The 12,074-nt window shown below is 38.3% G+C and overlaps 2 protein-coding genes across 2 annotated transcripts; both read left to right on the top strand.

The window, feature by feature from the left end:
* Positions 1–3,254: 3,254 nt before the first annotated feature.
* LOC114608513 (olfactory receptor 4X2-like) lies at positions 3,255–4,184 on the top strand. Its single transcript, XM_028752475.1, has one exon. It carries the CDS (start codon positions 3,255–3,257, stop codon positions 4,182–4,184), a length of 930 nt encoding a protein of 309 aa, XP_028608308.1.
* A 6,599-nt stretch (positions 4,185–10,783) lies between these two features.
* LOC114608521 (olfactory receptor 4X1) lies at positions 10,784–11,701 on the top strand. Its single transcript, XM_028752485.1, has one exon. It carries the CDS (start codon positions 10,784–10,786, stop codon positions 11,699–11,701), a length of 918 nt encoding a protein of 305 aa, XP_028608318.1.
* Positions 11,702–12,074: the final 373 nt, after the last annotated feature.

Raw genomic sequence — 12,074 nt, 5'->3', positions numbered from 1 at the left:
TTTTAAATAAGGCTGCTATGAACATAGTGGATGGAGTATGTGTCCTTGTTATATGTTGGAGCATATTTTGGGTATATGCCCAGGAGTAGTATAGCTGGGTCTTCAGGTAGAACTATTTCCAATTTTCTGAGGAACTGCCAGACTGATTTCCAGAGTGATTATACCAGTTTGCAATCCCACCAACAATGGAGGAGTGTTCTTCTTTCTCCACATCCTCACCAGCATCTGCTGTCCCCTGAGTTTTTGATTTTAGCCATTCTGACTGGTATGAAGTGGAATCTCATGGTTGTTTTGATTTGCATTTCCCTAATGACTAAAGACGTTGAACATTTCTTTAGATGCTTTTCGATCATTTGAGATTCCTTGGTTGAGAATTCTCTGTACCCCATTTTTACTAGGATTATTTGGTTCTCTGGAGTCTAACTTCTTGAGTTCTTTGTATATATTGGATATTAGCCCTCTATTGGATGAAATTGGATGAAAGGTTGGTAAAGATATTTTTCCTAATCTGTGGATTGTTGTTTTGTCCTATTGACAGTGTCCTTCTTCTACAAAAGCTTTTCAGTTTTATGAGGTCCCATTTGTTGATTCTTGATCTTATAGTATAAGCCATTGGTGTTCTGTTCAGGAAACTTTCCTCTGGGCTAATGTATTCGAGGTTCTTCCCCACTTTCTCTTTCACTAGATTCATCATATCTGGTCTTATGTGGAGTCCTTGACCCACTTAGACTTGAGCTGTGTACAAGGTGATAAGAATGGATCAATTTACATTCTTCTACATGCTGACTTCCAGTTGAACCTGCACCATTTGTTGAAAATGCTGTCCTTTTTCCACTGGATAGTTTTGGCTCCTTTGTCAAAGATCAAGTGACCATAGGTGTGTGGGTTCATTTCTGGGTCTTCAATTCTGTTCCATTGATCTACCTGCCTGTCTCTGTACCAATACCATGCAGTTTTTAACACTATTGCTTTGTAATACAGCTCGAGGTCAGAAATGGTTATTCCCCTAGAAGTTCTTTTATTATTGAGAATAGTTTCCCACTATCCCGGGTTTTTGTTATTCCAAATGAATTTGACAATTGCTCTTTCTAACTCTATGAAGAACTGAGTTGGAATTTGGATGGGGGTTTCATTGAATCTGTAGACCCTTGAAGGTCTGTGAACACTGAGTAAATTCAACTAATTTGCATTTATCTCTGATTTCTAATGTTCCCTGTAGAGACTTTTGAAGTCCTGCTTCCCATGAGGCATTATGTCTTATTAGGAAGGGGAGAGACTACAGATCTCTGGGGACCTCATTCCTCTTGTCTGATCATGTCCTCTCCCTAGATGTCATCTAGGCAGCATAAACTTAAGGCTGAGCTGTCTAGGTGCTCAGATTTCTAAGGCACATCTGAGAGGCAATTCTACCTTTCTTTTACTTAAAAATCAGGTATATTTGAGGTCTTAAGTCTAAAGCTGCAAGAGGGACCTGATCTATCCTGCTACTCCAGGGAGGCAGGGGTAGGTTATAGTTGACTTAGTGCTTTTCCATTGTCTCACAGAGAAACAGCATGAGTCCAGAGACTATTTTTGCATCTCTGTGTTCAGAGCAGTGAAATCATATGAACTCTGTTTTGGTCTTAGTTTTGTCTTCAGGCGCTTCTTTTATCTGTGATGACTGAATGTCTTTTGAAAGAAAAGTGAGTGATGCTATGAGATACAAAAAATACTAGCTGTGAAGTGGTAAGAAGGAAGCAGTCTATGCCTCAAGGAAGATTACACTATAGCTAGACAGAACTATGTAGATAATTGTTATTCAGTGTGGTAAGTGCTGTGATTCCAAAATGTCATGAGGTAAGAGGGATCATTGGCTGTGAGGATCTATGGATGTTGGAGGTTGTAGAGTTACTATCTCGGAGAGAAATACAAGAAGATATTTGAAGAGAACTTGTACTGAGAGATTGTGTATGAACTTATGGTCTCAATTCCTGATGAATGTGTTCTCTGCATTGTATAATTCAGAATATTAGCCTTTAAGAAGTTAAAGAACTTTCTAAAAATCACAGAATTTCCATCATAGGAAATCTGAATGTGTGAAGAAAGAAGTCTGGCTTATGAGCATTATCTTCCTTTATAAATGGAGTTTTGGTCTTCACCTTCTTTGGGTTTCTGTGTTTGTACTAGGGTCTCACTTTTGGCCTGTAAAAACGTAAATCATCTCACCAGTCTGAGTTTTGAGGGAAGGGGAACTTTGTAAATATGAATGGAAGTCATCTGGCTCCTACTAACAGATACCCTGGAGTCTTATTGTAGGAAAGGCTCTGAGAATACACACAGTCCTCAACTACTTTGGACCAGTCTATTGTGTACCAGAATAGTTTTCAAGTCAGTCAGTGGCAGTTGCAGTCTGGATGATTTCCTGAGGAGATAGATATATATGTCTCGGTAAGGATGACCCAGAGCATGAGTGGGCACTTTAAAAGGGTAACAGACCACTGACACTGAGGGCCCAAGTCTGGAGGAAATGAGCATGCCAGCAAAGAAGAAAATTGATCATGGGCTGGATTATGATGGTGTCATCAAGTTGACGACTATAGACAGTAAGGACCTGGAGGAGAAACAGAATGAAGGTCACAGATTATGACTGTGTGTAGGCTTGTGGTTCTCCTAAGGGGTGTTGAATGTCAAGGGAGGTCTATCATGGACTTGTCTTTTGAAGGTACTAATTAATAGGGAGATATTGAAGAACACCCTCCACCTCGTAACCCAAGATAAGCCAAAATGAGTCAGGAGAAAGGAAAGACAAAAATCCTTAGTGGAAAGCACTGGAAAGATGTCAAAAGCACGAGAAAATCATCTAGCTTGGATATGTCAACACTCTCCTGTCTGCCTCTTGTTGAACCATGAGTGGATTTTTTGAGTTTATGTATGATCACCCCTCTTTGACTCCACTCTCTGCAACAAGGTCATGTGATTATAGGCTGAGACATTCTTAATGATTCCTCTTTGACTGTAGGTGAAGTTCAAACTCCCTAACAGCACTTCATATATCAGGGGTATTTTTTGTCTTCAACTACAAATAGTTATTTTCTCCACAATTACAGCCATACACTCATACCTTCTCTGTCTCTTTGGTATGCTTTTATTTTAATTATTAACTCCTTATCTTTCAATACTTAGTTTAAGGTTTCCTGAAAGAGATTTTATTTAAATTACCTATTTCATGAAGTCTTTTGTATCATTTCAGATGATACTACCTGACTTGCTCTCTCATGGCTGACATACACAATGTGACTGACTTCATTTTTCTTGGACTGTCTTCTAATCAAGAGGTGCAGAGAGTCTGTTTTGTGATATTTCTGCTCTTGTACATGGCCATTGTACTTGGGAATCTGCTCATGGTGGTCATTGTGGCAGTCAGCAGAAATCTTGGATCCCCAATGTACTTCTTCCTCAGCTCCCTCTCCTTTGTGGAGATCTGCTACTCCTCCACAACAGCCCCAAAACTCATCTTGGATCTCCTAGCTGAAAAGAAATCCATATCTGTATGGGGCTGCATGACACAGCTTTTCTTCATGCACTTCTTTGGTGGTGCTGAGATTTTCCTGCTTACAGTGATGGCCTATGACCGCTATGTGGCCATCTGCAAGCCCCTGCACTACACCAGCATCATGAACCATCAGGTGTGTGCTGTCCTTGTAGGAATAGCTTGGATAGGAGGCTTTATGCACTCCTTTTTCCAGATCCTTCTCATTCTCCCTTTGCACTTCTGTGGCCCCAATATCATTGACCATTATTTCTGTGATGTGCTTCCTGTGCTTAAACTTGCCTGCTCAGACACATTCCTCATTGGTCTTTTGATTGTTGTCAATGGGGGGACACTGTCTGTGATTAGCTTTGTGGTCCTCTTAGCATCCTATGTGGTCATCTTGTTCCATCTGAGAACTCAGAGTGCTGAGGGACGGCGCAAAGCTCTCTCCACCTGTGGATCCCATGTCACTGTGGTTATATTGTTCTTTGGTCCATGTGTCTTCATCTATTTGAGGCCTTCTGCTACTCTGCCTGTAGACAAGATGATTGCTGTGTTCTACACAGTGATAACTCCCATCCTCAACCCTATCATCTATTCCCTGAGAAATGCAGAAGTGAAGAAAGCCATAAAAAGTGTATGGTTCAGGACAATGAAAGTAGATGAGAAATAGAGTCTGGCTATTGGCTCTTGTGACTGGAATGGTGCTGAATCCAAATTGATGGGCACTAAGGGGAAGGAATGCTCATTATGCATTATTGTAGCTGAAAAATCTCTTCTGAAATACTTTTAAATTAGTTCCTGTTGTAAAAATACTGTTACGTAATTAGTTATTTTATATTGTGTCCATTCTTACCACTATCCACAATACTGTTGCTAATATTTACAGCAGAACATTAGACAATACATATTTTGGTTTATATTCAGTTTCTATGGTAATTTAAATATGACTTGGGACAGAAATAGTTTTGCTTCATAGAGTTATGTTGAACAATTTGCCTTACAAATGCACTCTTGATAGAAACAAGTTCTTAATTTAAGAGAATATTTATTTATTGTGGCTGAGCTATAAGAGTTAATATACTATTTTACTATATCTTGACAGATGCTTTTTAAAAAGCATTATAAAAGGAAACATGCACCTTCTTAAACACCTTTTATACAATTTCTCACAGTGAACATTACTAGCAATGAGATAATTTGATGGGACACATCTCATATGGTGTACTGCAGATACATCAAACACTATTATTGTGCCATTTTTTTAAACCAAAATGTATAACCTCATTGTGTATAATTGTGAAACAGGTTAACAAAGAATAGAAAGAAGGAGTTCTGCAACATTACTGGCATTTACTGTTCAAAAGTATAAAGTGCAAAGAAAAATTGAAAAATTGTTTCCCCTTCAAACTACTCTTAAGGATAAGCTGAGTGATGAGCAGTAGATGTTGACAAAAAAATGAACTTAGTGGCATCTTTGGAGTTTTCTTCTCTCATTATGTTGTGCCAACAACCTTTTCTTTCTTTTAAAAACTTTAATCATATTTTAAAAATATATTTTAAAAATATGTATAATATATATGTTATAACTAATACATAATATAATATATGATATATAAACTTGTAACATATAACATAATATGTATGTAACATGAAACATGTAATATATAACATATAGTTTGTAATAATATGTCCTATGTTGTATGTAATATGTAATGTATGATATAATATATATTATATACTATACATTATATAATGTGAATGTAATGCAAATATAATATAAATTAGAGAGATGCCTTTTTACTTTCAGAGCAATTAAGTACTTAGTAGTGTGTTTTCATGTGTGTGCACCTGTGTGTAGAGACAAGAATTCAAGCTTTGGTTATAGTTCATCCCATTCTATTAGCCTTGGTGTACTTACACAATTCCTTCCAAGCTCTTTTTGATATTGTGGGCTTTTGATCATTTTTTCTTTCCAAGAGGAATTTTATTGGGAATTCAAGAAATGCTATTGGTAACAAAAATCAATGTTATTTATTTTGGAAGTGATAAATGAGGGTCTTTGTTAATATAAAAATATAAAAGGATTAGCAAATTTCCTTGAATAATGAACATTTCTGCAGCTTTGAAAATCGAATTTTAGTTTTTATGTAGAGTAGTGGAATGCTGATGGAAACAAGTGATGCCACATCTGGACTTTTATTTATAATTCTCAGAAATATGGAGAAGCAGATGATGGGAGGTGCATGATTGATTTTCTGAATCTCACCTTGTAGGTGGGTAGGTTCCACAACACCTATTGATTCAATGGAATCATTTATGGGTTTTATAAGTTTGAACAATTCTACCACCTTTCTGAACACTAATTGTTTAATCTGAATGCTTGTTGCTATGGAAGAATGTTACTTTCCCTATATGTGCCAAAAGATAAAGAAATGCAACTGTTGCTTTAGAAATTACACCTTATAGTTAGGGAGCTCTAGTCTTGTTGATGTCCCTTCACCATATTCTCAGAATTTGTTAGAAAATGCTTATAATTGTAAGAATGAACAATTGGAAGACCCTTACAACAGATGTTAGAGAGAGCTAGTGTAGTTGTTCTACCATTTCTTCTTGGTTACTCTCTCATCTTTACAATGAGTGAGCTGGACAAGATGAGCTCAAAGATCATTCCATGACTCAGAAGTAGTGAAAGCAAGTGTGTGAGATGGCTTGTATTTTCTTGACTGGACTTTTCCTGGAACTCATTCATATCATGGGCACAATGAGGTGTGAGAGGCCAGGAGAGGCGACCTGGAGCCCCTTGAGGATGTCCTAGTGGGCTGTGATGTTGGATTCTTCTTCATTACTAACTTGAGACTAGAGGAGGGAGGACCTTTGGGGCCAGATCAACAGGGGCAAGTATAAATCTTGTATTTCTAATTGGATTAATTAGAGAGAGATCTCTTAATTTTGAAGGAAGCAAATGAGAAATTGACTTTTGCTGTTCTTAGGAACTCCCCAGGCAGGGGATGCTCAGGGAATTCAGCTCTTGATCTTTATCTTTCATACCTTAAAGATCCTTGGTGAGCAAATATTTCCAACTTTCTTTTCATAGGTTTTAAGTAAAACAATCCTGTTTCATTCCTCTGTCTCTTTCCTAATGAGATGATAGCTAAAAGTTGTAGTTGGCACACAGAGGTATTATCATTGATGCCACCTGCTCCCTTTATGTGGAGCAGACGACTCTGAGTCTGTTGCATTCACTGAGCTCTTCCATGGATGGACAAGCACTAGGGTATGGACTTTAACACACTATTTCTCTCCCATCCTTTTTTTCTTCCTCTCTTCTTCATTCTCTAACAAGGTCTTATGTATCCAAGTCTGGTCTTGTATGTTGTAGATAGCTAAGGATGATCTTGAATTTCTGACCTGCCCGCCATCATGTTCAAGTTCTGGTATTATAGGCATGTACCACAAGAACCAGTCTTATGCAATGCTGGAGCTTTCTGCATGGTAGGTAAATACTCTACCAACTGAGCAGCAAGCTAAGTCCTTGCATTGTCTGATTTCATTGTTGGTATCCCTGCTTCACATGCTTCCACTGAGAGCCTTTCTCAGATTTTCTCTCTATCAGCTGACAGGACAGCCTTAGATATCTTTTTTTTTTAATTTTTATTTTTTATTGGACATTTTATTTACATTTTAGATGTTATCCCCTTTCCCCATTTTGTCCGGCTAAATGGCAGAATGATAGTCAAATTGCAGCTTAGCTCAGAGACTATTCTATAGACAGTCATTTTTATGTGAGCTTCTGGTCACATGGCTAGATGAGAATAATTTGTACTGTTAACTTTTAAAACTAACTATTACCTTTTAAAAAATATCCATTTAAAAAATTCAAAAGAACTGTCTAAGACTTTCTCATTCCTGACATTTTCTAGATGACAGAAATATATTAAGCTCATCTGATCCTGAATTGAGATAAGTCTATGTAGAAACTGAATTTTGGGTCTGGAGATGGGCTGTAGGTTTGAGTGTTCATGTAGCATATATGAGGCATTTGTTACCTACATATTTGTTTGTCTATCTGTCTACCTATCTTCTATCTATCTATCTATCTATCTATCTATCTATCATCTACTCACTTTATATCCTGATCATAGCCCCACCCCCAAGTCCATTCCTCTTTCCTATGCTCCCTTCTTTTTCTTTCAGAGAAGGGGAGGCCCCCTTCTCCATGGATGAAGGGGGCCTCCCCTTCTCCATGGATGTGAACGTGTTCTGGCATACCAATCACAGTAAGACTAAGTGCATGCTCTCTCACTTGGGCCAGATAGGCAGCTCAGCTCAGGGAAAGGGATCCAAAGGCAGGCAAGAGAGTCAGAGATAGCTCATACTCCAAATGTTAGGGGACCTACATGAAGACCAAGCTACACATCTGCTACATATGTGTAGGGGGCCTGTGCCTAGCCTGTGTGAGCCCCCATGGAGGCATCGGTTATTAGCCCCAGAATTATGGAAATAAAAAGAGAAATAAGCCCAAATTTGTGGAAGAAAACTTTGAAACAAGATCTTTAAGTTTTAGATCTCCAAGATCTCACAAACACTAACATACATTACATATTTCTTTGACTACTTTGTTTTCAGATATGGCTAATGAAATAAAACTCTTTTTCTTGTAGTGACTCTGAAAATGAACTCATTTTCTGACTATAAAAGATCTGAAAAATAAGCAATTAAATATTTCCAAGGTAAGTTCAGCCACTAAGCCTCTCCTGGTTTGTGCTTGGAGTTATATTCAAACAGATCATGTACTCTGAGAATCTGGTCAGTTTCAAGAACTCTTTTGTTGTTACCTTGGCTTCCTAAAATATTTAGTAATAGAGGACTCAGGGATCACACCAAGCTGCTTACTACTATATATGTTTTTCAAATCTGGGTAGAGTACTACAGAGGATATAAGAGGAAAGCATTCTGTAAGTGCTTTCAAAAGCTTACAGTTTTGCTGGTGAGACCTGATGGATCTATGTCAAACATGTAAGTTTTAGCTAACTCTTGGTGGCTAAGTGCTGATGATAAGCTATGTGGTCCCCAACATAAGTCCTATAAAGGAGATTTTCCTCTGTAAACAAGTTTAACTGATTCCAGAAATATGATTTCTCTGATAGGACTGCTAAGCTGTGGAGACAAGCTGTCCTAGTAGGCATTATATCACTGACAAGTGGCCCAATGGAATTGGATCACAATCATTGTTAATTTTCTTACTGTTATTATTTAAGTTTCCCTTTCTCTTGGATTTGCCTTTTCCCCCCCAGAAATGGTTCTATTCTTTCTTTCTGGTCTGCCTCCAGAATAGACCCAGATTTGGGTCAGCACTAGAGGAGGAGTCAATGAATGATATATTCTTGAAAAGAAGGTGTGATACCTCATTTTCATCCAAGTTCCATGCTATCCACCATCAGATTCCATGTTCCAGAATTTCTCTCAGTAGGATGGGAAACCCAAGAACATCCTTCTAAAACAACAAGTTATGGTTATTGAGTAAAAGAAAGTGGAAGAAGAGGCTCATGTGTCTGATTTATCTAACCTTCCTGTGATATATCTTTGGAGAAAAACTAGGACCAGGGCAGTTGGGTCGATGTCATCTTTTATAACTGTACATTACATGAGATTCTTAGATAGGAAATATAACACAGGACGTCATAAAGTAGGTGCTAGAATCATTTGGATGGTCTGAAACATTTTCAAGGAAGTTGTTTATTGGATCAGTTTAATTCAAGCTTCTATGTTTATCTCTAGTTTTATTAACTTCAAATCCTAGAAATTTCCAGGTAGTTTACTGTCTGAAAAGAATGTGTACTTATCTTTAAGAGTCTTTTATTTTTGTCTCTATTAATTAAGAATTTAGAATTAAAATTATGTAGACCTTATAATGTCATCATTGTTGTCCATGTTTAACTTTTCTGTTGACCCCATTATGGAATTCTCTCAAACAATTTTTTATTTCCTGTTAGAAAATGTTGGTTATTTTACTGTTGTTTTACTCTAAATCCATTTAGCTTTTAGCTTTTAAAGATGATTGCATTATACAGATACCTTACAAAGTAATGATTTTAAATTAAAGTCAACTTAAGGCAATCTAATCTAACCCAAACAAAAGCAGGGATAGGAAGATGAGTTAGTTGGTTAAATGCTTGCCAAGCAAGATTGAGGACAGAAATTTGATCCCCAGCAACCATGTTAAAAACAAGATATGATGGTGCTTACTTCTAAGCAAAGTCCTGAGGAGGCAAAGATAGGTGACTATCTCAGATTTGCTGGCCAGTCAGCCTAAGAGAATTTGTAAGCTCCATGACCCAATGAAAGACATTGTCTCAAAAAAATATGAGTGGTGCTTCTGAGGAATTTCAGCTGGGAGTTCCCTCTCACCTCCACATATAACTCCTGTACCCATCACTTCTGTAAATGGTTTGGTGGGAGATTCTTGTACCAGAATCTTAGGATATTAGATTCCTAATGGTGGTGTTATACCTGCATCCATTGAAAGAGTACTTTAGGGAACCACTTTTACAGATGCCATGAACTGTGTGATAAGGCAAATAAAATATACTCAATTATGCTCTAAGACTTTATACTTTGATTTTATCATGTTCAAGCTCAGGAGCCTGGTAAGTTTTTACCAATTGTAGAATAATTAGAGTTGATCAATTCTATCACTCATTGTAGAGCATTGATCTCTTCCTAGTATAGATAGGATTATATCATCAGTGAAGTCATTATGAGTAGGAGATTCAGGCAGACTTTTTGAAGAATGCAAACAACAGTCCAAGTATGAAATTTGTGACTGTGGGTATGGGCTGAACCTAAGTCTCATGTTTCTTATCTCCAAAATAATCTCTAATTTCTATTTGGAGCACATCATGCATAACTTCTTTCCACTTTTGAGGACAGAGCCAAGCATTTCTATGCATTTATATTACTACAAAGTCAAACTGTAGCTTGAGACTATTATCAAGCTATAGATAATGGCTATTTTAGTCATGGGATACTTGACACAAGGCAAGGAGAAAGAGAGAGATAGAGATAGAGAGATAGAAGGAGAGACTGTGAGAGGGACAGAGAAAGACAGACAGACAGACACACACACAGAGTGACAGATACAGAGACAGAGACACACACATACAGAATAAATAAACTACAAAATCAAAGGAAGATGCCTTTCATCATTTCAGAGGGAGTTCTGATTTTGCTTTTTGTGATTCTAGGCTTTTAGAAATTGCTCTTAGAAGCATGGCAGCTGCAAGCAATGTTACAGAAATAATTTTCTTGGGGTTATCCCAGAGTCAGCATGTGCAGAAGGTCATCTTTGTGATGTTTCTCCTGATGTACACAGCCATTGTGCTTGGCAATGGCCTCATTGTGGTGACTGTGATGGCCAGCAAAGGTCTTTCTTCCCCCATGTATTTCTTCCTCAGCTACTTGTCATTCGTAGAAGTCTGCTACTGTTCTGTCACAGCCCCCAAACTCATCTTTGACTCTTTGCTCAAGAGGAAAGTCATTTCCCTCCATGGTTGCATCACACAAATATTTTTCCTTCATTTCTTTGGTGGCACTGAAATCTTTCTTCTGACAGTGATGGCCTATGACCGCTATGTGGCCATCTGCAAGCCCTTGCACTATGTCACTATTATGAACCGAAGAGTGTGTGGCCTCCTGGTGGGGGCAGCATGGAGTGGGGGTTTGCTGCATTCTGCTGGACAAACCTTACTCATTTTCCAGCTGCCATTTTGTGGTCCCAACATCATTAACCACTACTTCTGCGACGTCCACCCAGTGTTGAAGCTGGCTTGCTCAGACACCTTCCTCATTAGCTTGCTAGTCATCATTAATGGTGGCTCCATCTCAGTGATCAGCTTTGCGGTGCTGTTGGTTTCTTATGTGGTCATTCTGCATTCTCTGAGGGGCCACACGGCAGAAGGACGACATAGGGCACTCTCTACTTGTGCCTCTCACCTGGCTGTGGTGGGTCTGTTTTTCATACCCTGCTCTTTTGTCTACATGAGACCCTGTGTCACTCTTCCTGTGGACAAGGTTGTGGCTGTGTTTTATACAGTTGTCACACCTCTCTTGAACCCCATTATTTACTCTTTCAGAAACACTGAGGTCAAAAATGCCATGAGAAGACTTGTGGGTAGGAAGGTGACTTAGGAAGAGAAATAGAACATTTAGGCAAAAGAAGGAAGATAGAGATAGGAGGTTGGGGGTATCTCAGGCCCCACTCAGTCTCTACATTGTTTGACAGTGGCTTTTTGACATTTCCATTTCCTCATCTTTATGACAGTAGAAAAAGAGTGAAGATATCTAGAATGGAGAAAGAGAGATAGTCTAGTGCCACAGTAGCCTTGAAGCAGAATGAAAAGTCTGGAGAAAGTGAACTTCTTCAGAACCCCAAGTCAGTCTGGAAAGGATAAAGAAGAGTGTGGCAGTGCTCATTGTTTGGCACTCTGTTGATATTCCATTAATATTTACCAATTAAATGAATGAATGAATAAATACCAGTTATGGAACATGAAACAATGAT

Source organism: Grammomys surdaster, unplaced genomic scaffold (genome assembly GCF_004785775.1).
Source record: "Grammomys surdaster isolate TR1022 unplaced genomic scaffold, NIH_TR_1.0 125919, whole genome shotgun sequence".
In the NCBI taxonomy this organism is placed as follows: Eukaryota; Metazoa; Chordata; class Mammalia; order Rodentia; family Muridae; genus Grammomys; species Grammomys surdaster.
This window is presented reverse-complemented; position numbering and strand designations above follow the sequence as displayed.